This window comes from Aptenodytes patagonicus, chromosome 1 (genome assembly GCF_965638725.1).
Source record: "Aptenodytes patagonicus chromosome 1, bAptPat1.pri.cur, whole genome shotgun sequence".
NCBI classification, from domain to species: domain Eukaryota; kingdom Metazoa; phylum Chordata; class Aves; order Sphenisciformes; family Spheniscidae; genus Aptenodytes; species Aptenodytes patagonicus.
This window is the reverse complement of record NC_134949.1, coordinates 183,600,574-183,627,363: the sequence shown is the minus strand read 5'-3', so window position 1 is coordinate 183,627,363 and position 26,790 is coordinate 183,600,574. Positions and strand designations below refer to the sequence as shown.

Genomic DNA, 26,790 nt, shown 5'->3' with positions numbered 1-26,790 from the left:
TAATATCAGTGTTTCAGTAAATCAACTTTTCCCTTTCTTTGTTAACAACCTGTCACATTTTTATGGAAGAGTTTCTTGCTCATGTAATTTTTCATTTCTTTTTCCCTTGTATTTGCTTGAAGACTGTGATCCAGTAAATAATGAACTAATTTAGCACTTCGATGAACTCATCTAGGACTATTCCAAAAGTAACATATACCAGTGTTTTTGGATCATGGTTACCCTGACACTTTTGATTTCTTTAGTTTTCTTTTTCTGCAGATTCTCCTTGTCCCTTATTATTCTACCTGCTAGGTAGTGAGACAGGTTAGAACACCTCATGAGAGATCAATCGGTATTCTGCCATCAGTGTAACACTGCTCAATTATTTATACCAGTCTCCTCTTGCTGTGCAAGTATATTTTCCTCATCATGATCTTCCATGGCACTATCTGACATAGACCGTATACATCATGTTCTATCACACGGTTTTTGTTCTGCATTTGCGATTCCAAGACAGCTGCAAGAAGTCAGTGTTCTACCATTCTCACAAATTGGCGTATGTTCACTTCTTGCATTTACTCATTTATTTCAGTCTAGCATCCTCCTTTATTTGTGCACCTAGACAGCTTTTGTATACTATTAGATTATTAAATCCTGCTAATCCAAATTACAGAAGTCAGTGTGACGATATGAATGGGTAAAGTGAATGGAACACTGTCAGAAGCATATACCTCTAATCTATTAATACATTTCATTCTATTAATGTAAACGTATAGAGAGAATCTGTTTCTGATACGTGCCTGTCAAATTAAATGAATAAATAAATAAACAAAGGTGTGTGGAAATAGAGATTTAAATGAGATTTTGTACATTTAGGAAATTAAAATTATAAAATGATCTAACTTTGTTCCTTTTAATTCTATCCAGTTAGTACTATGCTGCATTAACTTTTCATATGTCAGGCATAATTCCAGTCACTGGCTGCTGGAGTTTAATTATCACCTCTTTTTTATGGAAAGGGAAAAAAAAAGCCCTATAGAAGAGATTTCAAAACAAACTTGATTTAGCATGCTAGGCTACTTTTTATGTGATGGGCCACATAACCTTCAAATACTTTCATAATACTAGCACTTACACACTATTTTATATTCTAGCTAATAAATTGCTAATTTGCTTAGCTCATCTAGTTCTTATATGTAACTGTTTCATATTTGGTAGCAAACGCCAGGAGACATTAAAAATACATCATTGTGAATTGCAATCATCCGTGTCAGCATTTCAGTGGAGAAAGTTGTGGAAAAAAATTAAATTATTAATTATTGAGGAGAAATAATACAGTATCAGCATCATCTCACGGCCCAAATATTGAGGCGTGCTTTATGAACTCACAGTGACTCTTCAAAACATGCAACAGAACTCAGGTCTCCTGAACTAACGTGTGGAAGCAAGCCTCGCTGGTCCTAAAAGCTAGACAAGGACACAGCAGCATCACAAGAAGGATGAGCTGAGCAGATGCAAGTCGAGGTCGCACGGCTGCAGATCCTGAGTTATTGGGAATACACGTTACATCCGCTGTAACAAAGGCTCCTACTGTGTAGATGCTGCTCTGCCATACCAGGCCCCCTCTCAAAGCAGTTTTTATCTGCTGTAAATGTATATAAACCCTGCTACTTTTGTTTTCAGAGTTCATATTGACTGAGGGCTGAAATAAACCGCTTCTGCCTGACCTGAATCTGCAAAATAGGCTGCATGTTGATGCTGCAACAGTGCTACACCCTGTGCTGTCTTCCTAAATATTTCTGTATTTGATTTGCTATGTGAACGAGGAACCGATCTGTACAGTAAGCTACAACAAATACAGCTGCACCTGAATTGGGTTTATGGTCATTTCCACCACCTGAATACTTAAAGTGTTCATCACCATTTGTCCTAAGAGGAAATTTGTATTTCAGGTACTTTATGATCCAAAGGCAATGTTCTATGTAATTCCATGCCTAACATTTAGTTACACAAACATTTATAAATGTTAAAAGGACAAAAATAATCCGCAGCTATAATAATAAAATATACCTATTGGTTCTTTCCTCAACATTTTTCTATTCTCTCAACATTTCTTTTTCACACAAGCACAGATGTCATACATCTTTCTCATTGGTGTAACTTTATGGGAAAAACATGCAATGTCCTTTTGCAGATGATATTGCCACAGCTACTTAGTAAACCAACTGCAATAACTACACCTAGAAACAGAGTTGTGAAATACTGGAGATCTAACTTTATATTACACTTTTTTTTAAGTACAGTTTATTTTATATTAGAACTAATGTTTCCGAAGGCATATTTTTCAGTCTAAATATGGATATGAAAATGTAAGATACTGTGGAATTGTTAGTGAATTTCAAGAAAAAAATAATAATAAAAGCCTTTCTGAGTATATAGTCTTGTAACACAGCTAAAATATTTTAGTTCAAATATTTTATTTCATTCCATTCAAGAAATCAGTGGAATAGACTTCTTAGCAGAAATAAAAACACATCATCATAATTCTTATTCCCAACAAATAACAACAAAATACTTTAAAAAAATTTCCGCTGCTTCCTACTTTTCTTCACAGTAAGATGGGGATAATTTCACCTTCCTTTAGCTGTTGACAAAGTAGTAATCTAGTTTAAGCTAGTTGTCTAGGCTTTTTCTCCAGAAGATCAATAAATTTATGCATCAGAAGAATATGAATTACCCATAATATTTCAGAAAACTACTTAAGGATGGAATACACTGCATATTAAACTGCCTTTTTTCATTGATTAGAAAAGGTGCATACATATTTGACCTACTTATAAATGAAACATAATATCTAGAAAGCTAAAATTAAGGTAAATTAATGTCACTAGATTTTTTGTTAAAATTCTTTTTGGAAATTATAATAATTTTGAACAAAGAATGAACTCAAAACTCAGTTTCTTTTCTCTAACAGTATTAATTTTTTCCTTAAATATCAGTAGATTTTCATTGGACCAAAAGTCTTGGCAGCATTTCTTGACCGACTTAGACACCCCCACCCCAGTCTTGGAATAGAAAGTTATTTCACTATTTTCTAATAAAGAAAATGCAAAATATAACTTTTATAAAGTAACAAATATCCTCTAATACCTTTGTTGTTATCCATGCCTCCAACAGCATAAAGTGTCCCAACTGTAGATTTTCTAGGTTTAGTTCTTGGACTTTGCATGAGAGTTCTTCTCTCTGGTAAAAGATGGTATTTCATGGCTTCCAGAATAAGCTTCTGGCATTCTAGGTCATCCTTAAAAAGCGCATGGTTTTCTAGGTCAGCCAATATCTGTGAATGACATGATCGTGAATCAGAAATGCTAGAAATTCCTAGAAAAGCAATACCATGCAATGAGAGAAGATCACAAAATGGATGTCATAGGTATATCACTTCATTGTAGAATACAGGGGTTTGCAGGGCTATTTTTTTTGGAGGAGGGTTAGGACAATAAGTATTTAGTTGATTTTTAAAAGACTGTAGGTAACTTTTAGATCACTGTTTCACCAACCCTTAAGACTACAATCTTACTACTCTCTTACTGAAGACATTGAAGAAAATGAAGTATTCTCTTGTAGGTTACAGCCTGGCTTATTTTTAATGGTTTCCAACATAACACTGAAAGGATCCAGAAGGCACCTCTTTGCAAGCATCTTGAATGTGCAGTCATATAACAACATTCTACAGTATTTTATGTAATACTTTCCAGGAACATCCCTTATTTTTAAAACCAAACCAAACAAAAAAAAACCCCTAACAACAACAAAACCAACAAAAAACCAAACCAACCAACCAAAAAAAACCCAAAACCAAAAGAACTTGCTTGTGCAAGTTTTGAATCTATTGTTTTGCTGTATTATTGGCAAAATTAAGGATTAATAATACAGATAATGTAACTGTCTTTACAATTGGTATAAAAACTATAATCAGTAGTTACCAAAACAGATGCTCAGTGCATACAGCTGAAAGAATATTCTATTATGTTTCCATGGAAGAAGGCTACAAGTTGTAAATATTAAGTGTTTGATTCACTTGCCTGTATATACATATCTACTGGCTTTTGAGATGCTGTAAATCACCATATAAGTTTTCAAGATCCCATTGGACTAAGCAACCTGGTCTAACCTCATAGCTGACCCAGCTTTGAACAGGAGGTTGGACTAGAAACCTCCTGAGGTCTACCCCCACCTGAATGATTTTGTGATTCTGTGATCTCGCTGATGTCAGGCCAGAAGAGTGCAACACTTACGCAGATTTTGCGCCATATCTGCCAGACCCATGTAGATATCTCAGATACCCTAAGGCATCAGAAGTCAGTCAAACTCTCAATGTTTATGTTTAGGCAATTGAGCATTACCTCTAGATGCTGATCCCTATATTCTGCTGACTATCAAATTAGAGCAGGTTTTAACTGCATATGGCAGCATATCTGTACAGTCTGGTAGATTTCTAGATCTCATAGAACATCTATCTGGGAGACCCAATCATTTTCAGAGAAGTAGCTGAAGGCCAGGAAGCAGGAGAATTTAGTTCCCAGAGTCTATGAGGAGATACCTCCCTCACAGACACATAGATGCAAATGTATGCAAACTGCTTTGCAGTTGCCTGAACACAGGCAGCTAGATTCCTTTTAAGGACTCTCAGCTATTTCATCTGGACTTCAACGGCTGCTGAAGAATACATGAATGTCCTTTGTCAATCTGTCAGACTTTTGCAGATAACACATTTTCTGTGACATCTAAAATATTAATAGCTTGGTACATGTAGACAGCAGACTCCTGCTTCTGATTTTAGATGTCAGTCATGAAATGAATCTATTCAGGTCCAAAGAAAGGCATTACACACTGCAGTATCTTAACTGGTGATCCAGAACTCTTATTTTACATGGCTGATGACCTAACAGACAATAGACCTGCTTATTAAAAGAAGTGAATAAGGAGGTTCATCTAGCCTGACAAAATATGTCTCCAAATGTGGCCATAAGTCAACGTCTAGGGAACAAGCCATAACACTGTTTTCAAATACATAATAATTCCCCTTAATATTCCCCCAATGTGCAACTTTCAGATCAGGGATGTTCTGAGGTGGATGTCTTTTCCATGCATTTTGTAATTCTCAGGGACCTTATCTTCCATGAACTAGTTCAATATTCTTTTGAACTCATGTAAATTTGTTGCATCTACAATACATTTTCACAACAAATTTGGCCTATCACTAGCTGTATATGAAGCTTTACCTCCCTCTGTTTGTTTTGAACCTGGCTCCTGTTGCTTCATTTGCTTTCACTCAATTTGCTTCATTCATTTCTTTCATTCAGTGCCCCCTAATTCTTCTATTGAAAGAGAAAATGAATAATTGAGCCCTACCATACCAAATTCCTTATAATGTTCTAGACTTCAGTCACATTCTCCATTAGTTGACTGTCTTCTAGTCTAAGGAACCTTAGCTTAGTTAATCATTGCTTGTATGAAAGAAGATTAGTATCTCCCTTGTTGGCTTTTTCTGAACCTTTCAGTTCTGTTAGATTCTTTTTGTGAAGGGAGCAGAACTGCACACAGTAGTCAAGATACTGGCAAACCATGAAATCCTATGGTGGCATAATGATGTGCTCTGCTTTGTTATCTTTTTCTTTCCTAATAACTTGTAACTTTTGATTTTGCCTTTTTGTCTACTACAGAGCTTCAAGTTGACTTTTCCAGAAATTCATATTTCATAGACCCAAAATTTCATTCCTGAATGGAAGTAGCCAACTAAAAACCTATGATTTTAAATTTGAAGTTAAGGTTTGGCTTTTTTAAAATTTATTTATTATTATTGTTTCTTCTCCAGTCGCATTATATTAAATTTATCTACATTAAAATTGTAGAAATGCAGTTATTAGGAATTTTGAGTGGGTTAAATGCTACTCACATCTCGTGTATTGAAAATTAAAGTATCATCTTTAATATACGCACAAAAGCTATGTGGCAATGCAGAAAGATTACTATAGGAGTAATAAGATTTGTGCTATTAATAATCATGGACTTTTTAGAGTGAAGGAGGATTTCATTTGTTATTGGTCTCTAACTTACGTACTTGTAGTCCATGGGGAAGTGTTGGTATAACTGGAAAGTTTCATTCTATTATTAAATTACAGAGCAAGCTCTCTAATTTGAGGAGACTATGCATTGCAGTGGAAGACTGGGTATTTCATTATTTTCTATTCTAACACAAATTCCACATATTTTAGCTGATGAAATTATTTTTTTAAATTCTTCTTTTTATTTAATTAAAGGTAGCTGCCTGAACTAGCAAGGATATGAGGTGCTCTCCATGGGCTACTCATGAGTGAAAAAAATTGTGGATATTTTGAGTCACACTGATGTTCAGTGAAGTTCTAGGCAAAAATGGATGAAATTCAGTTCTCATTATTAAAACATTAGCCTCTAGTTAGCAAAACTGATAGTTTTAAGCTGTCGTGCATGGAAAACCTCTGGCACATTTCAGATGACAGTACACATCATGTTTGGCTCTGCCTATCTTCCTGGATATCCGGTATCATAAGATATCCATACATTGATACCATGAAAGAGAAAAACAGGTGGGGAATAAAAAAAATGGAAGAGGGAAAAAGAAAGTAGAAGGAGATACGGAAAGGTACAAAGAGCCTTTACCACAAAGTAATTGAGCTGAGTTCAGGGAAAAGGAATAACACTAAAAGTGTGATAATGTAGCATAGCAAAGCTAGCAATACACACAAAGCCCCTAGGTTCATAGCAAATAGTAAGCTTGCAGAGGGAACAGGTAATACAAAGGAAACCATGAGATTTATTAGTTTGCACAAGGACTGCATAACTAATAAATTTACGATATCTTAAATGTAGTAATCCTAATATTCATGTATTCTCCTTATCAGGATGTGAAAGAAAATGCTATAATGAATATATGCTATATCACAAATGTACAATTAAGAAGGCTAAACCAAACATGAAATATTTATTTTGGTTACTAAACCTATGGACCAAACACAATGGTGTTGTTTTACCACTTAAGACACAAGAAAGTTAAAAGAATGAAAATGTGAAAGCAAAGACAGCTATGTTCCTTGATGGTAATGTTTTCAGAAAATGTCACTCAACATAGTTCAGGTTAACAGCTTTATATAAATGTTTGCAAACAGATTATGCATCAACCACAAATAATCCCACAATCATGAAAGTAAAAATAAATGTATGAAAGGAAAAGACAGATAACATACAAAGGGACTGAAAAAATGTATGTATTAATATATTTTGGGGACTTCAAATATCTTCCAGGATCTCTGAATAAATCTTTGTCAGCGTGTCAAATCTGGATTCATGTAATAAGTGAAGGAATGAGGTCTGAAGTTTTTCCTCCCAATCAATAACGAATGGCTCATATGCTTTCCTTCATTTAGGCAGATTAGGTTTTTGAAAATTGTCATATCGACTTTCTATGTCTGGTGGGACAAGCACTTTTCACATATTACATGGAAAATGAGGCATAGAAATCCCTCCATATATTTGTTTTCCAAAACTATATTTACTATTATTTTCTAATAAAACAGCAGTATCTATCATATTCATTTTTATAAATGTGCATGATTATTGTATTAAGAAACTACTAAAACACCTTTGAAACAGCAGCAGCAGAATAATAAATAACTGACTGGAAAAACAAGAAAAATATTGAGATTGACTAATATGAATTCAATCTCAGAAGAATGTTACAGAAAAGATTTGAAATTAAACCTGCTGGTCTTTTAAATTTGTCACAAACTCCCATTCTGGCATCTCCCTAGCATATATGTATCTCTTAAACCAATTAGTTTCTACTGATCTATATACTCCAAGGCCATATGCCTATGACCACAGAAATTCAGTAAGAGGGAGCCAATATCATATACAAAATTGTCTGATATTGAAAGTTTACTCCTCAGAACCACTTGCTTGTGTCTAGATTTCAGATAATCAGATAACAGGAAAAAACCTCTTTTGGAAAAACAAGTTCACTAAACAGGCATGTTTATGGTCAGATTAAAACAATGTATACTCACATCTGTAATAGAAATGCTTTGTGGCTGAAGGCTCAAGATGCTGGGTTGTCAAGAGTCTTATTAAAATAGTATGAGACATAGGCAGAACAGAAATAGACACAAGCAAAAAACAGCAGAGACATTTGTGTTCCTTGACAGCAGTATTTTTAAAAGGGGTCACTACACATGGTTGAGGTTAATAGCTTGATATAAATGTTTGCAAATGAACTACACGTGAAATAAATTATGCTTGAAAATATTCTTAAACTTTGATATCGACTTATTTTTTTACAGGAAAATGGCCAGCTCCCAAAGTCTGCTATTTTCAATCAAAATGGTAGTCTCTTAAAATTTTATCAGGAAGTGCATTAAAACGTACACCACTCTGACATATTTGTTGAACTGTATTATGATCTAACATGTAGTACCTTCATGTCTAACCTCATGAGTTTAAATACCAAGATTCTATTCTCTTCCCTCGTAGCTGGTGAGTGTTTTCACGTTGACTGTAATGGTATTATGCAAGGTACAGCATTTCTATATGTTTTTACATTTAATATTATTGAGCTAGGGTCAGTACAAGAATAGTAGCATAATCACTGGAATTTTTACTGTATTTCTTAATCTAAGTTGAGCAGCAAGAAAACTGAGTCTATGGTTAGAGTCCAATTTATTTTCAAATGTATTTACCTTCCCTAGTGTGTAGAGGAAAATACAATTCTTAGGAAGTTATTTAAGCTATTATTTTTAATAACTTTCCAAAGAGTGTATCCTTATAATCTTGGCACCCATGATATCAATGGAAGGGCTCAGAAACTTCAGATTATCAAGAAATTAAAAGAAAGCTTTTTGTATGTTAGATATGATAAGGATTTGTATGTATATGTGTGTGTGCATGTTCTGGTGTTGGTTATTATGCAATTAATGTTACTAAATAAGAATATTCAAGTGTGCTAATAAACAGCAGTAGTAAGTATATTTCATAACACTAGGTTAATTTCTATTTCATAACATTAAGATTTTTAATATCTCCTTTTTGTGATTTTTTTCCATTTGAAGTTCTCAGCACACTACTCAATAGATTAAAAATCAAAGATCTGAAGACAAATCATGTTCAGAGTTCAGGCAGGATGACGTCTTATCTTGCAAAATGATTTAAAATACATTTAGGACTTCTGAACCAAACAGTATACTCTGTCAACAATTAATTTAACAGAATACAGGCACAACAAAGCTGAGAAATTAAATTAGCAGTTTCTCCTGCACAAATTTGAGGCAATATATTGTTACCTATACTTTCTAATGCTTAATGGAATTAATGGAATTGATGACAAGGTTTTTTATGGCAAGCTTATTATATCAGTAAGGATCAAAATCCAACAATCATATTTGGTGACTTCCTATCAGACAGCTACTTCTTTATTCTGATGTTCCAATCTGTGCCTAGGCTCTTAAAGCAAATATTTATATCTATGAGATCTTCTAACTAAGTTGCCAGGTGTTTCAAATAAAGAAGTGATAATCAGTGAACACTGTCCTGTCCCAAAATTCTGAGATTTCATGCACCAACCACAAACAGAGGCTGAACCTCTCTTTCTTTCTGATTAGAAATTCATCCTAGAAATGAAAAAAAAAACCCAAAACCTAAATAAAACTTTAAAAGCAGACAGAAACCTGTGTCTATTTCCCTTAAAAAAAAAAAAAAAGTTTTACTCAATGGCCAAATAATTTTTTTTGTCAACCACAACAACAACAAAAAAAAACTAACTAAAAAAGTAACAGTAAAAGTAAAAAAAAACCAAAAAAATCTTATGGGGTAAAAGATAGGCCTTTTCCCAGCTGCGAAGTTATGGGAAAAATAATTTTGAACAAAGTATTAATTCCTCCCTCCTAACCATTTATTTTAGCACATAGGCTGACTTGTGATAAACATTGTATTTCTGACTGTCCTAATAGCTAAACCCTGTGAGTGAGGGGGGAAAAAAAAGCTGAAATTAAAGCTATTGTTTAAAAACCAAAAGTCATATAAAGCTAACAGTTTCATGTTGTCTAAGTTTCAATAATCTGCTTCAATGTTTTCCTAGTCTATAGTTATCTTTCCTTATTACATCAAAATAATCAATATATTTTTATTAAATCAGGATGCACTTGATCAGGAAATTCAGTTAATAAGGATGTTTCCCTGGAAACCATATTATATTCAGCTTGCTATTTCACGGCTATGACATGCTTCATTAAGGAGAATTGTATCTAACATTAAATGAAGATTTCTGGGTTTTGTAACACGTGGAAACTCAGAGCTGTCGCTTCTCAGAAGACCCACATCAGTGCTACTTCAGCATAGTTACTTCTAGCATTGCTAGAACTTTTCAGACTAGCAATATCCTAAGGATTTTTAGTAACTTTGTGTCATCACACTTCTCATTTTTCCAAGTTAAAACCCCACCAAATCCTTTCTCAGCTGTACTTCTAAGCTACTTTCAACACAATGCTGCAGAGAGCAGGCATGCTTTGTCTCTGTGAAGCACATTCAATTTGAGATCGTGAGTGAAAAATACTCCAGTAGTGCCAAAAGGAAAGTCAAGTCTAATGAGCACAAAAGGAGGAGTTTGGTACTGGTGCAGTGACTGACAGTGGGCGCACCATGGAACCGCGCCCTTATTGCTGCCCGCCTTGCTGTCACCCTTGGATCCCACCGTCCTTCCTCAGGGAGCAGCTCTACTTTTGCTGCTCCCTGACAGATCTCCACCAGCCCCTCTTTTATCCCATTGATTTGCAGCTATGATCCAGGTGAGAGTATTAGTGATTATTCGCAAACAATCCAAGGCTTCTTTAACCATAGTAGGGTTCTGCCATAGGGAACTTTAACATACGCAGAGCCCTAGCAAGGGGGTTCGTGCCAATCCATACTTTTTTTGGCTGTGCTGAACCGATCTGCATTTGGTTTCTCCAGCAGCGATCTGAGTGATGGAGGTGCGTGTGCCGGTACAGCACTCGGAGGCTTGGTGGGGCGTTCGGCTCGCCCCATCTGACACCAGCACAGCAGGCGAGCCACTGCCGGGAAAAGGGAGGAGAAACTCTAAGCAGGGGATTTGACCCCAGGAGGCTGGTTTGAATTAGCTGATTTGAATGATACTAAGTTAAATCTCACATATTCTACATAAATTATCATCTGAGAGATGGGATGGGTCCCATTCTCCCCTGTTGAATGCGTGGCATCTAGGATGAAATTCAGCCACTACTAGGGAAAAAGAGGGTGCCACCTGCCTGGGAAGGAAATAATCACCCTCCTCTCTCCTGCACCCCACTCTTGGAAGAGATTACAAGACAATGGAAGAGCCAGAGAACTTCCTCACCAAAACTTTCCTAGTATTCTCATCCTTCCAAAGAGGCGCAGGACATACCCTGGTTATTTAGGCAGAGCTTCCTACCTTGTGAAAAGTGTGAGACGTGACATTATTCGCTCAGTCAGGGCGAACTAAACCTCAAATTCCACCATGTGGGTATGTGCCTCAGATACAGTAATTACCCAAAAGGGGAGATGCGGAAACACCACAGGATTCCTACCATTAAAAAGAAAGACTTGGGTATTTCCTCCAGGACAGGTGTCAGGGCTATGAAACGGAACAAAGTGAGAAAGTGTTCCCTGCATGCCAAAGATACTAAGCACCTGCAAAAGTTTTTATTTTCTTTTTTCCAAGTGATAGTTGCTGCCAAAAGGGGCACAGCATCATTCAAAATTATACTTTATGCGGTCTTGATCTGCCCATGTTTATTTATTGTGATTTAGAATCCTGAATAGTCCTTAACAACACATAATTATTCTATACCCTGAATAGTATTAAATTTCATACCCAAACATGCTACTTTTATGGTAGGCAGAAAGCAACTTCCAGTTCTCTAAAAATTATCCCAGTATCTAGATACATTCTCCCTGTAAAAAACCCTAAAGAGTCCTCAGAAACCTACACGCCAATGTTATGCAGAAAACAGGATTAGCCTTATCTTAATAGAATTAATAATCATAACAGAAGAACAAAAAGCTTAAAATCCTTTAAATGAACTGTGAGTTAAAATGTGGATTTTTATGGCACTTTTTTTTTTTTTTAACAAAGCCCATGAGTCTCTCTCTTGATCCAAAATGTATCTGAAGTCACTTGACAACCTTGAGTCAGAGTAACACATTACCATATGAAACAAAAATCTGAAGAAGGAATGACCTGAAGTTCGCATGGTTTGAATGGTTTTCAAGAGAGAGATTTGATTAGCTATCATTGTCCTTTTATGTGTCTTCTTCCATGTACAGGTTTGTTATGACTGGTTATTGTTGATGATCATAGTAATGCAGCTACCAGGAAAGAATAGAGGCTTCTGAAATGTAAGGTCATGATTGTTCTTTGTACAGATTAAAATGAAAAGCAAAGAAGGGGTTTGTATGAATACCTGGAAAGTATAAAATACTGTTTTAAAACTTTCTTTAAAAGCTTTCTTTAAAAAAAGTTCTCAGTCCACTTTCAAAATCTTACCATACTTATGCTGCTCTAGCTGTTAGGAAACACTGTGCAAGTTTGGACGAAACTCCAATTAGAATAATTTTTTCTCTGTCTAAAGCTGGTAGAAGAAGTCGTCATTATTCCTACGTCATTGTATGGGTATATGAAGGGAAGTATTTCAGTTGCCTATGTGGTGAAAGGAATAAATTGTTTGACACTTTGTATTTTCTGTCTCTAAGACAACTGCAAGCAATGCCTGTAAATACTATCGTAACTGCAGATTTCAACTTAATTCATTGTTATTCTGATTAAGACTGTACGTACCCATTTTAAGAAATATCAGTTAGGCTATTCATGCTCCACCGCAAACATGAAGGAAAAAGGAAGTCCCCCACAAAGTGCTGCTTCTTTTTACAAACCCAATAATCTCTGAGCTACTTCTGCTGGATACAAACTCTCTTATTGTAATGACTAATTGTTTAGTAATGTTTAAACTTCATATCCTTATTTAAAAACTTTTGAACCTATGAGATAAACAAAATAGTGAGTTAATTACTTTCATTTTTTTGTTTCATCTTAAGAGTTTGTTGAAATGCTCCGTCTTAAAAAAAACTATGCAGACTTCCTTGAGAGAGCTGAACATAGGTTCTGCAGCTGGCAATTGATCAGCAATTGTCATTTACATTTTTCATAGGTAAATTGATTTTGGAGACAGCGTGTTTTTCAGGACAATTCTGCAATGATTGTAAATAGTTTTGTTATTTCTTTTTCTAAGAACAGCCTGATGTCAAACTTAATTATTTCCACTTAAACTAGAGCTTATAGGTAGAAACAACAGTATACTAAGCTAATATTATTAACAGCATACCAAATGGATCTACTTCTGTATGAATACATTTGGTCATGCATCAATTAATTCAGGATTCTGCCTGAATGAATATATCCGTGTCTTCCCTGAGATTAAAATGATGGTTGATATGAACAAGATCTTTGGTTTAGTCTACAGTTATTGAATAGACATCAGCCATTCTTAAAAACTTAAGTAAAATTGATGGCAGATAATTTAAATGCTAATCTCACTAAGAAGGTTTAAATCAGGAATAATAGGGTTTAACATAAATTGTGATTTTATATTATTATAAATCTTGTTAAAACCTAGCTAGAAAAGAATGAATGCTGCTTTTCATCATCTAGGTAATAAAGTACTTTAACTAACCTTCTTTTCTAGAAGTGATGGAAGTTTAGTTGTTGGTTTTTTTGTTTGTTTGGTTGGTTGGTTTTTATTAAAAGTCCAGTAAGGTTGAGAAATGAAACAGCATACCAAAGGTGTTGCCTTGGAACATGCCTTCTGGAAGGCATGATAGGCTTTGCTCAAATCAATTTGATTTTCCGATGCAGAGTCCTAATTTTTAATCTAGATTAATGCATTCTAGATGATTCCCAAACCTCATTATTAAGTTTTTTCCTAAATCTTTTTATCTACTCAGTGTCACAAAGTATAGTAGGAAAATCATACTGTCAATTCTGAAAATGAATATAATATGAAGATAGAAAACTCACTTAGCATTTACTACTAGAAAGTATGATGTTCCAAGTAATTTTTCGTTAACCAATTACCAATTAGTCTTCATAAACAGGCATTTTTTAAGAGGCGATATAAGTTTTTCACAGTTATGCTGATCATCTCACCAAAGAGATTCAATTTAATTATTTGACTCCCTGCCATATACTCAAGAAAGTGTACATGCAAACACTCTTTGTGGGGCTCAGAAAGATGCATGAGTAGGCTTTCAATGACAAGAGACACAACATCAAGAATTATCAAACTCTGCCTGCCTAGTTTCCCTTGTATGTCAAAATAAAATGTTATTCTCCTTTTTTCACGATCTCTTTCATAGACAAAGCCACACAGCCCTGAAAACCTATACATAATACTCTATATATTACAAAAAAGAAAGAGAACTAATAGTGAATTTTTTTATTCTCCAAGATAGAAAGCATTTTCCATGAAAAAAACAGAACTTTCAAATGAACATTTTTTGAGTTTTTGACTGATACTTTCAGAATTAAAAACTTTTTACAAAACTTGGGTTTTTTTCTGCAGAAAATATCTCCCAGTTCTTTATCATTTTTCTTCCTTCTCCTATTTCCGTTGAAAATTTACAGCCCAATTTCTGACCAGCTTCTCCAATATTAAACATGCTTATTGCATAGTTTTTGTATGAAAGTGCTTACATGCTTGAAAAAGTGGATAAAAGCATCTCAAAATCAAGAATTCTCCAATACTGTGGGTTAGTTCTAAAATAATTTTCTTCCTTTGTCCAAGGTAAAAATGAAAGATAATTATGAAATTAATTACAGAAAGGTACTGGGGAATGGAATTAAAGTATGGCTTACCTCTTTCAATTTCACTTTAATTTTTGCTCTCGCAACATTAGGTGAATTTCCTGCTTAAAATCTATACTTGAAAAGAACAGATTTAAGTAAGAGAGAATTATGGCTCTCTTGACAATGCAAGGTATTCATTTAAATGCCTGCATTAGAATTTTAAATGGTTTCCACTAATAATACTATTAACTATTTTCAAGTAAAATGAGCAAGATATTTCAGTCATCAGTAATATTTTCTAATAAGGAAAAATACATAACAAATTTTATTTTTATACATACCAAATTAATTATTCATGAAAAAAATACTAAGACAACAGGAATGAGAACAGCAGCATGTTTGCACTGTTTACGTGAGAAACTAAAAGTATTTTGGGCTATTGATTAAGCATGCATTATTAACATGTTTAAGAATTATATTCAGAGAAAAAAATACAGTAAAAAACCCTTTAAAATTTAGATTAAAATTTAGACTATCACTTAGAAAAAGACATCAGAAATGATATATTAATTTGAAAATTGGGCCAGTTTTGTACATAAACAATTCACTTAATTTTGCATAGCAGAAGATACAACTTCAGGAATCATATAATTGTGAATTTACTACAGATATATTTTACCACATCTTTTAACTCTTACTTTTAAATTACTATATTTTGAAAGAAAAATAAAAATGTATTGCAGTCATAAAATTATTTTCCACCAATTTTTGCACTTTGAGGATATGCTAAGGTATTACCAACAGTGTCATTCTTTATCCAGATGCTGATTTGCAAATAGATTTTAACTAAAGTGGATTAAAACACTTAAACATTCCCTCACTCTCTCCTTTAAGTCTTTTAAAAAATACAGAAGTTGTTACCTTTTCTGGACTCCTAAATGTAGAAATCACAAGGTCACAAACTGATCATGTATAGAGCTGAAGTTTAAACTCCATTTCTAAATCCTATTTTATCCAACTGAACCTTAGCAATATTACTTAAAGACCTTTTTGTTTTGCTAGAAATTGAATGAATTGGGCCAAATCCAACATAATCATCTGCCTTACTCACTTGACTGTTTTGTAATTAGGGTCCTTAAATTGAAATTTTAAAAAAGCTTATACCTAATTTATCTTTTTGAGTTTTTATTTGTTTTTAGAACAACATTTTCAATATATTGTCTTAGAAATATAATAATGAAATACATTTACAATTAATAATGTCGCTAATTTAGCATGTCTTGTTTTGTTTTCTACCATTTTCTTTCAGCTCATCAAACATTCTAGATCTGTTTGGAATTCTTTCTTTCCTATTCATGTTTAATTACTGATTTCAGTAAACCTGTTTTAGCTCAGAGATGATTTCCAGGCATTTTTCTGTAGTAACACAAATATTCGGTATTCGTGTTGCTTACGGACTAAATTATTCAGTGTGTGAGTTAGTGAAGCCAGCTGCTCAACCAACTCACAAAGAAAGAGACTATACTAAATCCCTCAGAAATTCTGTATTCTCAGAGAAAGGTTATTTTCTCCTCAGCAATAAGATGCAGCAGACTTAAGGTTCTTTAAGAAACTCAAGACCAGTTCTTTCTTGAAACATATGGCTACTCATTTCTATTACAAATAATCTACATTAAGATTTACTGCTTAGACACAACAGACTTTCATTAGTCTGTCTGTAAGTCTGTGATCTGTGTATGCATGCAGGTGATAATATAATGCAAAGAGATCAATCACATAGCAATAATAGTGAACCGTCTTGGACAGGAATTTTGGAAAGAAATCTAATTGTGTTTTCTGTCTAGCAACTGGACTCTGACATCTACTAAGCTGATATTTTTGGTGATCACAGTCACTGGCAGAGGAAATGTGTTCAGTGTTTAATTGATTTGTAAGTCCAAATTTTCCCTACACATTAAAAATAATTTCATATTCAGAAGAAATTTTAAACTGGCTTTCTACCCTTCAGTTATAATCCCAAGTCCTCCCTATTCCTCCCCCACAGGGTACAAAAACCAAACCAAAACAAAAAGAATACAGCATAGCTGAAGTTTGTTTTCCTTAACCTATCATTAGGTTACCGAAATGAACATATTAGATAAGCAAACAATCACACACACACATATTCTCTGAGGCTTTACATTTGATATAAAAATGAAGAAACTGTGGGGGTTTTTTCCTTACTCTCTTGAATAAACTAAGTAATGGGACTGGAATATTCATTGGTAGCATCTGTGGTAAGTAATTAAACTGTGGTGTTGAAACCACTTTCACAACATTAACACTTCCCCAAAGCTTATGATTTAATGAGCCCATTTATTAAAATCTTCAATATTATTTTCTGTAAGTGGTCCCTTGTTATCTTTTATCAACTGTTCAAACTTTAATTTTAACTTAATTTGTAAATATGCCTACACTTTTTTGGCACACACACTGACTTCTGTTGGACTACTAGTACTACTGGGTCTATCTTTGAAACTGGTACTAATTTGACCAATTTATTTATCACCCTGATGTGTTACTGATTCAAATGTTATTCAGTTTAGGAAAACAGTAATTGTTTTACTCCCCTCCCCCCCCCAGCTTCTGCCTCTAGTGGTGTCTTTTCACAACGATTTTATCAATCTATGTATTTTACATAGTAGCTGAAATAAGGAGTGCAAAATCTAAGATGCAAGCTTTCTACACACTTAATTATACTGATGCAGAGATCTACATTTAACCTCACCATGCTAGGCTCTCTCTCTAGTAAATGAAGAAAAAAAAAAAAAAAATCTATTTCAAGATAAATCCATTCTTAAAGTAAATACCTATCTGATATGTTAGATAATTACTTTCTAGATATCTAAAGTTAGGTGAGATGAATCTCTCTTGGCGTACCTTGTATTTTTTCTTCTCTAATCCTTGAGGAAAAAAGTAATATCATAATTCTGACACTCATGCATATTTTGCAATAGTGTTAAAATGCTACATAAGAAATAAGAAAAGTTCTAGAGGTCAAATTACATTCATAAGGAAGATGAACAAAAAAATCACATTAAAAAAAGAGAAAATTAAAGAAAACCAACACTAGAAGCAACAAAAAGGTTGGACTATGACAAAATATTCTTATTGTCTGGTCTCCTTTGGTTCAAAGGCAGATGTTTTTATCTGAGGCTCTTCTGAATCATTTTTTTTTTTTTTCTTCTGAAAGTGGTAAATCGAATAGAAGATTAGGTAGAAGCATGACAGATGCCAACAAATGGAACACAAATGTTATTCAGTCAAAAACAGGTAATAGCCTACATTTGAAAATTACTAGGTTTTTTATTTTTAACTGTAGTTACCTGTTAACTGTAGTTAACTGTATTCGACTAAAATTGGTGTCATTTTGATAAAACTACTATAAGAAAATAAGTACAAAGAAATGGAATACAAAAGAAGCATCTTTCCCCTAAATAATGTTCTCCTGTTTCAAATACGATCTTCAGGTCTTAGAAACAGGCAAAAAGGATGGATAAGAAAACCTCACATAGAAAGGGAACTGCCTATTTAAACACCATTTCCATATAGTATATTTCAAGGATAAATGTTACAAATGTCTAATATGAAGAATTCTTCTAGTACATACGTAATCTCTGAAATGTTGACGGCTCAACCAGAACTAGAGAAGAAAATGTTTCTGATTATGTGGTTTTCTATTATGCAGAATCAATTTAAGGGAGAAGGAAGGAAGCAGAAAACAGCACTACACTGCAAAAATAGTGACTTAACATTAGGGAAGGGAAGTCCAATCCTTCTCTTAGGCGTCTCATTACCCTTTTTTCCAGGAAGACCATTCAAGATACCCCATTGTACCAGTCTAAGCATTTGCAATCCCTTTTTCCTTCTTTCTTTAGCTAAAAGTGACAGATTTCACATTATGCCAAGAGCAATAAAGGTTTCTGCTTTTAAAACTACCTGTTGTTAACAATTGCTGAGAGTAGTGATTGATCTTTGCCTTCACTACTTTCAATGAACTATGTTTGCATGACCTCTGGAAGCATGATCTATGGAACAACAACAACAACAACTAGCAGCAAAACTTGCCATATAGAAGGATAGTTTAATCTTTGCTAGGGTCAACTCTCACCCTGTTACTATCCTGATAAGCTAGTTACTCTAAAACTAGCTTAGGTATCTCTACACTAAATTACAGAAATCTTTACTGATCTGGATGATGGGGCAGCGTATACCCTCAGCAGGTTTGCTGATGACACAAAACTGGGAGGAGCGGTTGACAGTGACTGGGAGGGTTGTGCTGCCATCCAGAGGAGCCTCAACAGGTTGGAGAAAGGGGCTGACAGGAACCTCATGAAGTTCAACAAGGACAAATGCAAAGTCCTGCACCTAGGGAGGAACAAACTCAAACACCAGTATATGCTGGGGGCCACCCAGATGGAAAGCAGCTTGGCAGAAAAAGAACGGGGTCCTGGTGGACACTGAGTTGAATAGGAGCCAGCAATGTGCCCTTGCCACAAAGGAGGTCAATGGTGTCCTGGGCTGCTGAATTGCCAGCAGGTCAAGGAAGGTGATCCTTCCCATCTGCTCAGCACTGGTGGGGCCACACCTGGAGTGCTGTGTCCAGTTCTGGGCTTCCCAGTATGAGATAGATAAGGGAAATAAGGTAGACTAGGGAGTCCAGCGAAGGGATGCTTAGATGGTTAAGGGATTGGACCATCTCGCTCCTATGAGGAAAGGCTGAAAGAGCTGGGACAGTTCAGCATAGAGAAAAGGGGGATCTTATCAATCTGGCTCTTCTCAGTGGTGCCCAGTGACAAGACCAGAGGCAATGGGCACAAACTGAAACAAGGAGGTTCCATCCAAACATCAAGAAACTGTGAGGGTCACTGAACACTGGCACAGGTTGCCCAGGGATATTGTGGAGTCTCCCTCCTTGGAGATATTCAAAAGCTGTCTGGACATGGTCCTGGGCAACTGGCTCTGAGTGGCCACGCTTAAGCACAGGGGTTGGACTAGATGACCTATAGAGAGGTCCACTCCCACTTCAACCATTCTGTGATTCTGTGATTATAAGCAGAAAATAAGTACAGCTTGCATCAAATAGGTACAGAAGTGTTACACATTATAACAAGGTAAACTTAGACATCTGGGTTTGACACAGACAGTCAAGGTTTCAAGGTAATTAGGTGTGCAATTTAAGCACAGGGACTGTACAGTGCGCTGTTCTCCAGGTAGCTACAACATAGGTCCTGAGCTGACAGGCTGAATCTACTCCACTGACAGATTGTAATGTCTTTCTGGTTTGGGGGTATTTGTGGCTCACATTGAAAGGTCTTGCTACCTTGTTTAGATCCAAACAGACCTGTGCAGTCTGCAGAAAGCTTGTTTTTCTCCTATGATAAAACTTCTCTCTCCAATTTCTTTGTTGCCCTTATTAATCAAAATAGAGCCCATTACTACATGATAAACTCCACAAAATCATTTAAAAATCCAGTAGCACTGGATTTTTGCTATTATCGCCATGCACGAGAAAAATATATTACTGGAGAGTGAAACAACAGTATTCATTATGTACAGTGCAGTTTGAATCTGATGGTAATTGTCATGTTGTATGCTCGTAGATGAAAACACAGCCAGGACAGATGTAAGGGAAACAGGTATCTGAAAAGGTATTCAGAACAAGATTTCTAAAAGTGGTCAGCAACTTGCAGCTCTGTTTAGGAACATAAACTACACTGGTAGACTTTTAAAAGTGCTTAGCACCTATCCATTTTCATTAAAATTGCTATGAACAGCTGGGTGTTAAGCAAGTTGGCAAGTCTCAGCATATCAAGTAGATGCCTAAATGACAGTGGAGCTTTGCTGAAAGTTATGCTAATTTTCATTGCTGAGATCCATGCAAGCTATTATGATGCAGTTTATTTGTATGATTAAAAAATGAGTGTAAACCAGAGTTTGAACTGGAAAATGACATGGTGTACACCACTGTTATTTGATCCACTCCCATTGCATTCACTTTTACTAGTTTCATTGAACATACAGGGTTTTCAGCTGTGAGTTATAGTATCCTGGCAAACTAATCAGTTAAAATTTATTGAAAGAACTTAAAAATATGTTGCCAAAGAGGATGACCGAATAGCCACACACACATTGAGCAATTTCTGCAACAATCTGATATAATCAACAATCTGACAGTCACTAAGACAGAAGAAGATAGAAAGGTGCCAAATAATGATTATAAATAATATGACCTTATAAAAACATAAAAAACAGGCAAAATGTCTTCTCAAAACTAAAGACATAATTTTACGCAAATAAAACTGTATTACACATTTAAGAATGCACTGGAAATGGTGCTGTTTTGAAGGTCAAGGAAAGATATGCTCTTATTTATATGACCAGAGCTTATAATTGATTTGGGCAGTTAATATAATCTGATGTATCAATAAATACGTGTTTTCACATGGACACACTCTATGCATTCTAATGGGGACATTTATGAGAATAAATGTTTCACACAGAATGAACTGCATAAAATGAGCAACAGAAGTAGAATATTTTTATCAAAACATTGTTCTGAACCTTAGGCAATGCAGAATTAATATAAAGAGAGGCAAGGTTTGTATTTTTTATTCATCATTGTCATTCCCCAATAATTTTATGACCATGTGCAAAAGTGATTTACCTAGTAAAGATCCACTCTTCCACTGAATAGATTTACCCCAACATATTTAGTAGCAAACCATATGCTCAGTATATCATGAGACACTGAAAAAAAAGTCAGGTAAGTTGCCTGTGTGTAGGATAAAGAAATAGTATTATAGCATTATGTTGCCACACCTTTTTATTTGAACAGCATCTCATGACAGCTTCAAAGCATTTAATGATACTTTACTGATATTTACTAAACTTGACTGATAGAAAACCATATTTGGAAATTAATGTCACACATAACTGTGTTGAATAGTTATCATTTTCACTGTTTACAAATTTTCACACTGTCACTTATCTACACAAGAAATGCCAGCCATATTGACAGGACTTTTGGATAATTTTAGAATTAGCTAAAAGACAAAAAAGATCCCTTGGGATCGTATCTGCACACTGCATTGAACTATCGCATATTTCTTCAGATAAAATATCAGCTGACAAGATACCTCCACAGCCAGAGAAGTTGTTATAAAAAAAGAAAAAAGTTAGCTTTACTGCATGATCTATATAAGAAAACTAGAGAAATGAGAGCATATTCTGCCTGTACTGACCATAATCAACTAATTGCCATTTCACAGGCAAGTGAAATTTCAGGCCCAAATTTCTCCTACATTGATAAGCTAATAGAGGAATACAGATATCATCTGAGAAGCTTGCCTGAAACCTCCTTTTTTATGGACTGAGAAGTTATTAATTCTTAATGTAATTAGTTTTTTTATTTAGTTGAAGTTACATAAAAATTACATTAAAAATATTGTCAATATTGTCACATTCCCAAATTCATGTTATTCTGATACAAGTTGACATTCAAATCAAATGATTGTTTAATTCACTTGCATAAAACCAAGCATTTAGCACCATTTGAGATACCACATGGTGTCTAACAAGCCACACAGGGCCAGTAAATATGGCACTGGATTTATGAGGGAACGCTTCCAGAAAACCTGCTGGGAGCCAGGCAGCATGATAATCCATGGCACCTCTCAAATCAGCACATTGGTTTGTTCCTATGTGCTGGGAACCACACTAGATCTTCATTGCCTACAGTGGGAGGTCAGGAATCTAGCTGATGTGGAAAAGCCTACACACATAGGTGAATAAGCAACTGCATCGTACCTTCAGTCCTTTCAAATGCAAGTTACAATCTCCTGGCATCCAATTCATTTAGAAATGATTGAAAGAATTCACCACATGTTGTAGAAGATGACTGAATATACACACATACTTAGCATTTACCCCACACCAGTCGGTGAGAACCACTCTAAAAAACCTAGAACTCTAGTCAGGTGTGAATTTGTATCAGCTGCACTTCTTTAGTGATGCTAGAGATGGTTAGGGAACTGAAAAAGTCTATCACTTCGTATTATCAATCACACTGCTATGAAGGAGAAAGTTAGAGATTGACTGACATACAGTGATACCCTCCATTTTTGCTAAGCAAAGGATCCTTCAATTGTTTAATCTAGCCCAATATATATAGAAAAGGTCAGAACTCAATGAACCTCAGTCTGACGACTGCCTGGTTAATTGTTTTTTTAGCAGTACAGAGAAATACCTCTTTGCCAAATGCCAGCTGAGCTGTGGAAGGAATTTACAAGTTTGCCTCACAACGTCAATTATCCAAGCTAGGATTTAAAGGGTTTCTACTTGATTATTATATGCAAATTCATATACACTTTTAAAATCATGTACGGCCAGATGTAGTGTGTGCATTCTGAGGGGATTTAGAAGCTTAGCATTTCCTACAGGTTCCCTACAACATCTCTGTATAAATAACAACAGAACCCAGATGGATCAGTTCATTTCCTCTCCAGTGGCTTACAGGGTACTTAAGTACTTCACTTTATAAGGACTGGATTGTTTCTGCCCCTGGGCAAGAAACCTAATTTAAATACCTATATTAGTTTCACTGGATCTGAGCCACAGTGTATTCAATACTCAAAGACTATGCATTATCCTACTGATGTGATCTGCAAGCCTCTGAAAGTGATATTATTAAAAGTGTTGCAGAGAGAAAGGCAATAATATCTGTGCTTTACCCTATGCTATTTTTTAGCTTTCATAGTTAATCAATGATCTACTATTACAAGCAGTTGCAAAAAACATCCATTATAAACACAGCACACTAGTGGAGTACAAGTTATCTTTAGCTTAACCATTTCTGCAAGTAAATATTTGTGCTCTTTTTATCACGTACATCTTTGCAGAGAAACATTAAAACATAACATCCTCATTCTTTAATACTAGATGCTATTCTAGGCACTCAGTATCATGTGTTAACTCCTAACTCTTGCTTGTAAATTCCTTCAGCAGCCCAACTGTCATTAGCAACTTCTCACACTCTTAAGAAACACCATAAAAATAATGTTTTGCCCAACAGAAGCTGCACATATTCTTGGCTCATGCTGTAGCCTCAACATTAACAGATACGTTACACTGTGTACAGACAATCAGCAAAAACAAGCTTTTCATCTTAGTAAATGTGTTTACATCACTAGTAAACAAAATAGGGCTAGGCAGAGGCTCAAACATGCTGATGAATTGCATTGAATGTTTCCAGGTACAGCTTGAGTCAGGGAATGGGAGATAGAAGCACCGAAGAAACCATTCTGTTTTGGGAAAGGAGGAGAGAAAGATAAGGAGAATTCAGTGGTATAGATATAAACTCTTCTATGCTGTTTGCCTTCATGGACAGAACTTAATGTTTTAGCTTCAACTGCAGATGAGGTTAGACTGTTGACTATACAGAATTAGTGAGGATTCAGATGAACTGTTTTGCTCCCTGAGCTGTGGGGACGGTAATCACTACATCACGTGTCATGGGGAAGGTAATCATTAGATGATGGGTCAGGACAGTCATCAGGGAACCAGGTGAGAACACCTTTAGCTATTCTAGCCAGATATTAATGGGCATATCTTTCCATAACTATAGATTTTCACCTCTAACTAAAAGGTTCACAAGAACATTCTACTATAGAAGAATGAAATAAATGTATATGTGTATGTATATCCATGCAGCAATATATGCTGGGGGCCACCCAGCTAGAAAGCAGCTTGGCAGAACAGGAGCCAGCAGTGTGCCCTTGCTGCAAAGAAGGCTAACGGTGTTCTGGGCTGCATTAGACGAAGTATTGCCAGTAGGTCAAGGGAGGTGATCCTTCCCCTCTACTCAGCACTGGTGAGGTCAAACCTGGAGTGCTGTGTCCAGTTCTAGGTTCCTCAGTACAAGAGAGACACGGACACATTGCAGAGAATTCCATGAAGGGTCATGAAGATGGTGAAGGGACTAGAGCATCTCTCCTACGAGGAAAGGCTGAGAGAGCTGGGACAGTTCAGCCTGGAGAAGAGAAGGCTCAAGGTGGATCTTACTAATGTGCATAAAAACCTGAAGGGAGGGTGGAAAGAGGATGGAGGCAGGCTCTTTTCAGTAGTGCCCAATGAGAGGACCAGAGGCAATGGGCACAAACTGAAACACAGGAGGTTCTGTCTGAACATCAGGAAACACTTTTATACCGTGAGAGTGACTGAGCCCTGGCACAGTCCTTGGAGGTATTCAAAAGCCATCTGGACACAGTCCTGGGCAACTGGTTCTAGGCGTCCCTGCTTGAGTAGAGGTGTTGGACCAGATGACCTCCAGAGGTCCCTTCCAACCTCAGCCATTCTGTGATTATGTATATGTTTATCATATCATGTCAAAAAAGACATATCCACAAATTGTCTTTAGTGTTTTTGCTTTGTTTTACATGTATTAATTTTGTTTGATTTTTTAAAAGATTAAAATGGTTTTATTCAAATTTAATTTAAAAATGCTGCTGAAAATTGAGGGCAACTATGGTACCTTTTAGCCACAAATATTAGCTTAGAGTTTTTGAACTACTGACAAAATAAAATGTCAGCTTAACGATATTTTTTGTTTGTTTCTTAACTTGTTTGTTTGTTAACTTACTCTGTGAAGAATGCTATTAAAAATCACAGGAAAAAATATTTATGATAAGCTTGTAAATGAACAATTCAAGTAAATAATCTAAAATACTTCAGCATTAACAAGGTTTAAGGCTCCCACCAAATTTTTACTGTCCCTGAATCCTTTAAGAGTGAAAATGAACATAAATTAAGATATGTTTTCTGTACAGATCAACACAAAATATTTGGAACACCTATTGAGAGGAAGTAACTAAATCTTACCTATTATAACGTGAAATAATTTCTTATATTGGTCAAGCCACCAACCTTTCTAGTTTGACTTGAATGAAGAAATACAAACTGTTGTAGTTTAGCAGATGGTTTCAGGCAAATCAAAGGAGTAAAATTAAACTAAAGTTCTATGGCAACATTGCAGGTTCTATTATTTCATTTGCAGCTTCATGATACTTTCCTTTTAATAGGTACATACTGATTGGCTTCTACTAAATTCTTCTACTGAATTTTGAATTACATTGTTTGATGCGTGGCCAGCAGGTTGAGCGAGGTGATTCTGCTCCTCTGCTCTGGTGAGAACCCACCTGGACTACTGTGTCCAGCTCTGGGGCCCTCAGCATAAGAAAAACATGGACCTGTTGGAGTGAGTCCAGAGGAGGGCCACGAAAATGATCAGGGGGATGGAACACTTCTCCTATGAAGAAAGGCTGAGAGAGTTGGGGCTGTTCAGCCTAGAGAAGAGAAGGCTTTGGGGAGACCTTCTTGCAGCCTGTCAGTACTTAAAGGGGGCTTATAAAAAAGATGGCCGCAGACTTTTTAGCAGGGCCTGTTGCGACAGGACAAGGGGGAATGGCTTTAAACTAAAGGGGGGTAGATTTAGACTAGATAGAAGGAAGAAATTTTTTATGCTGAGGGTGGTGAAGCACTGGCACAGGTTGCCCAGAGAGGTGGTGGATGCCCCATCCCTGGGAACATTCAAGGTCAGGTTGGATGGGGCTCTGAGCAACCTGATCTAGTTGAAGATGTCCCTGTTCATAGCAGGGGGGTTGGACTAGATGACCTTTAGAGGTCCCTTCCAACCCAAACTATTCTATGGTTCTATGATATCCTATTACTCAAGTCTGACTACATTGCTGATATAATTACTGCACCTTGAAAGTGAAATGAGGTATAAAAACTCAGGCTATAAATTTAAGCCTTCATTTTAAAAGGATATCAGTACAGTCTTTCCAATCTGTTAATAATATTTGCAGTCT

General features: G+C 35.7%; 1 protein-coding gene across 1 annotated transcript in view; it reads right to left on the bottom strand.

Moving 5' to 3' along the window:
* KLHL1 (kelch like family member 1) overlaps positions 1 to 26,790 on the bottom strand; it is a 266,155-nt gene that overhangs the window by 76,843 nt on the left and 162,522 nt on the right. Inside the window, exon 6 of the mRNA XM_076363042.1 lies at positions 3,133 to 3,319. Within this exon, the coding sequence (XP_076219157.1) occupies positions 3,133 to 3,319 (187 nt within the window). The remainder of the gene's footprint in view (positions 1 to 3,132; positions 3,320 to 26,790) is intronic.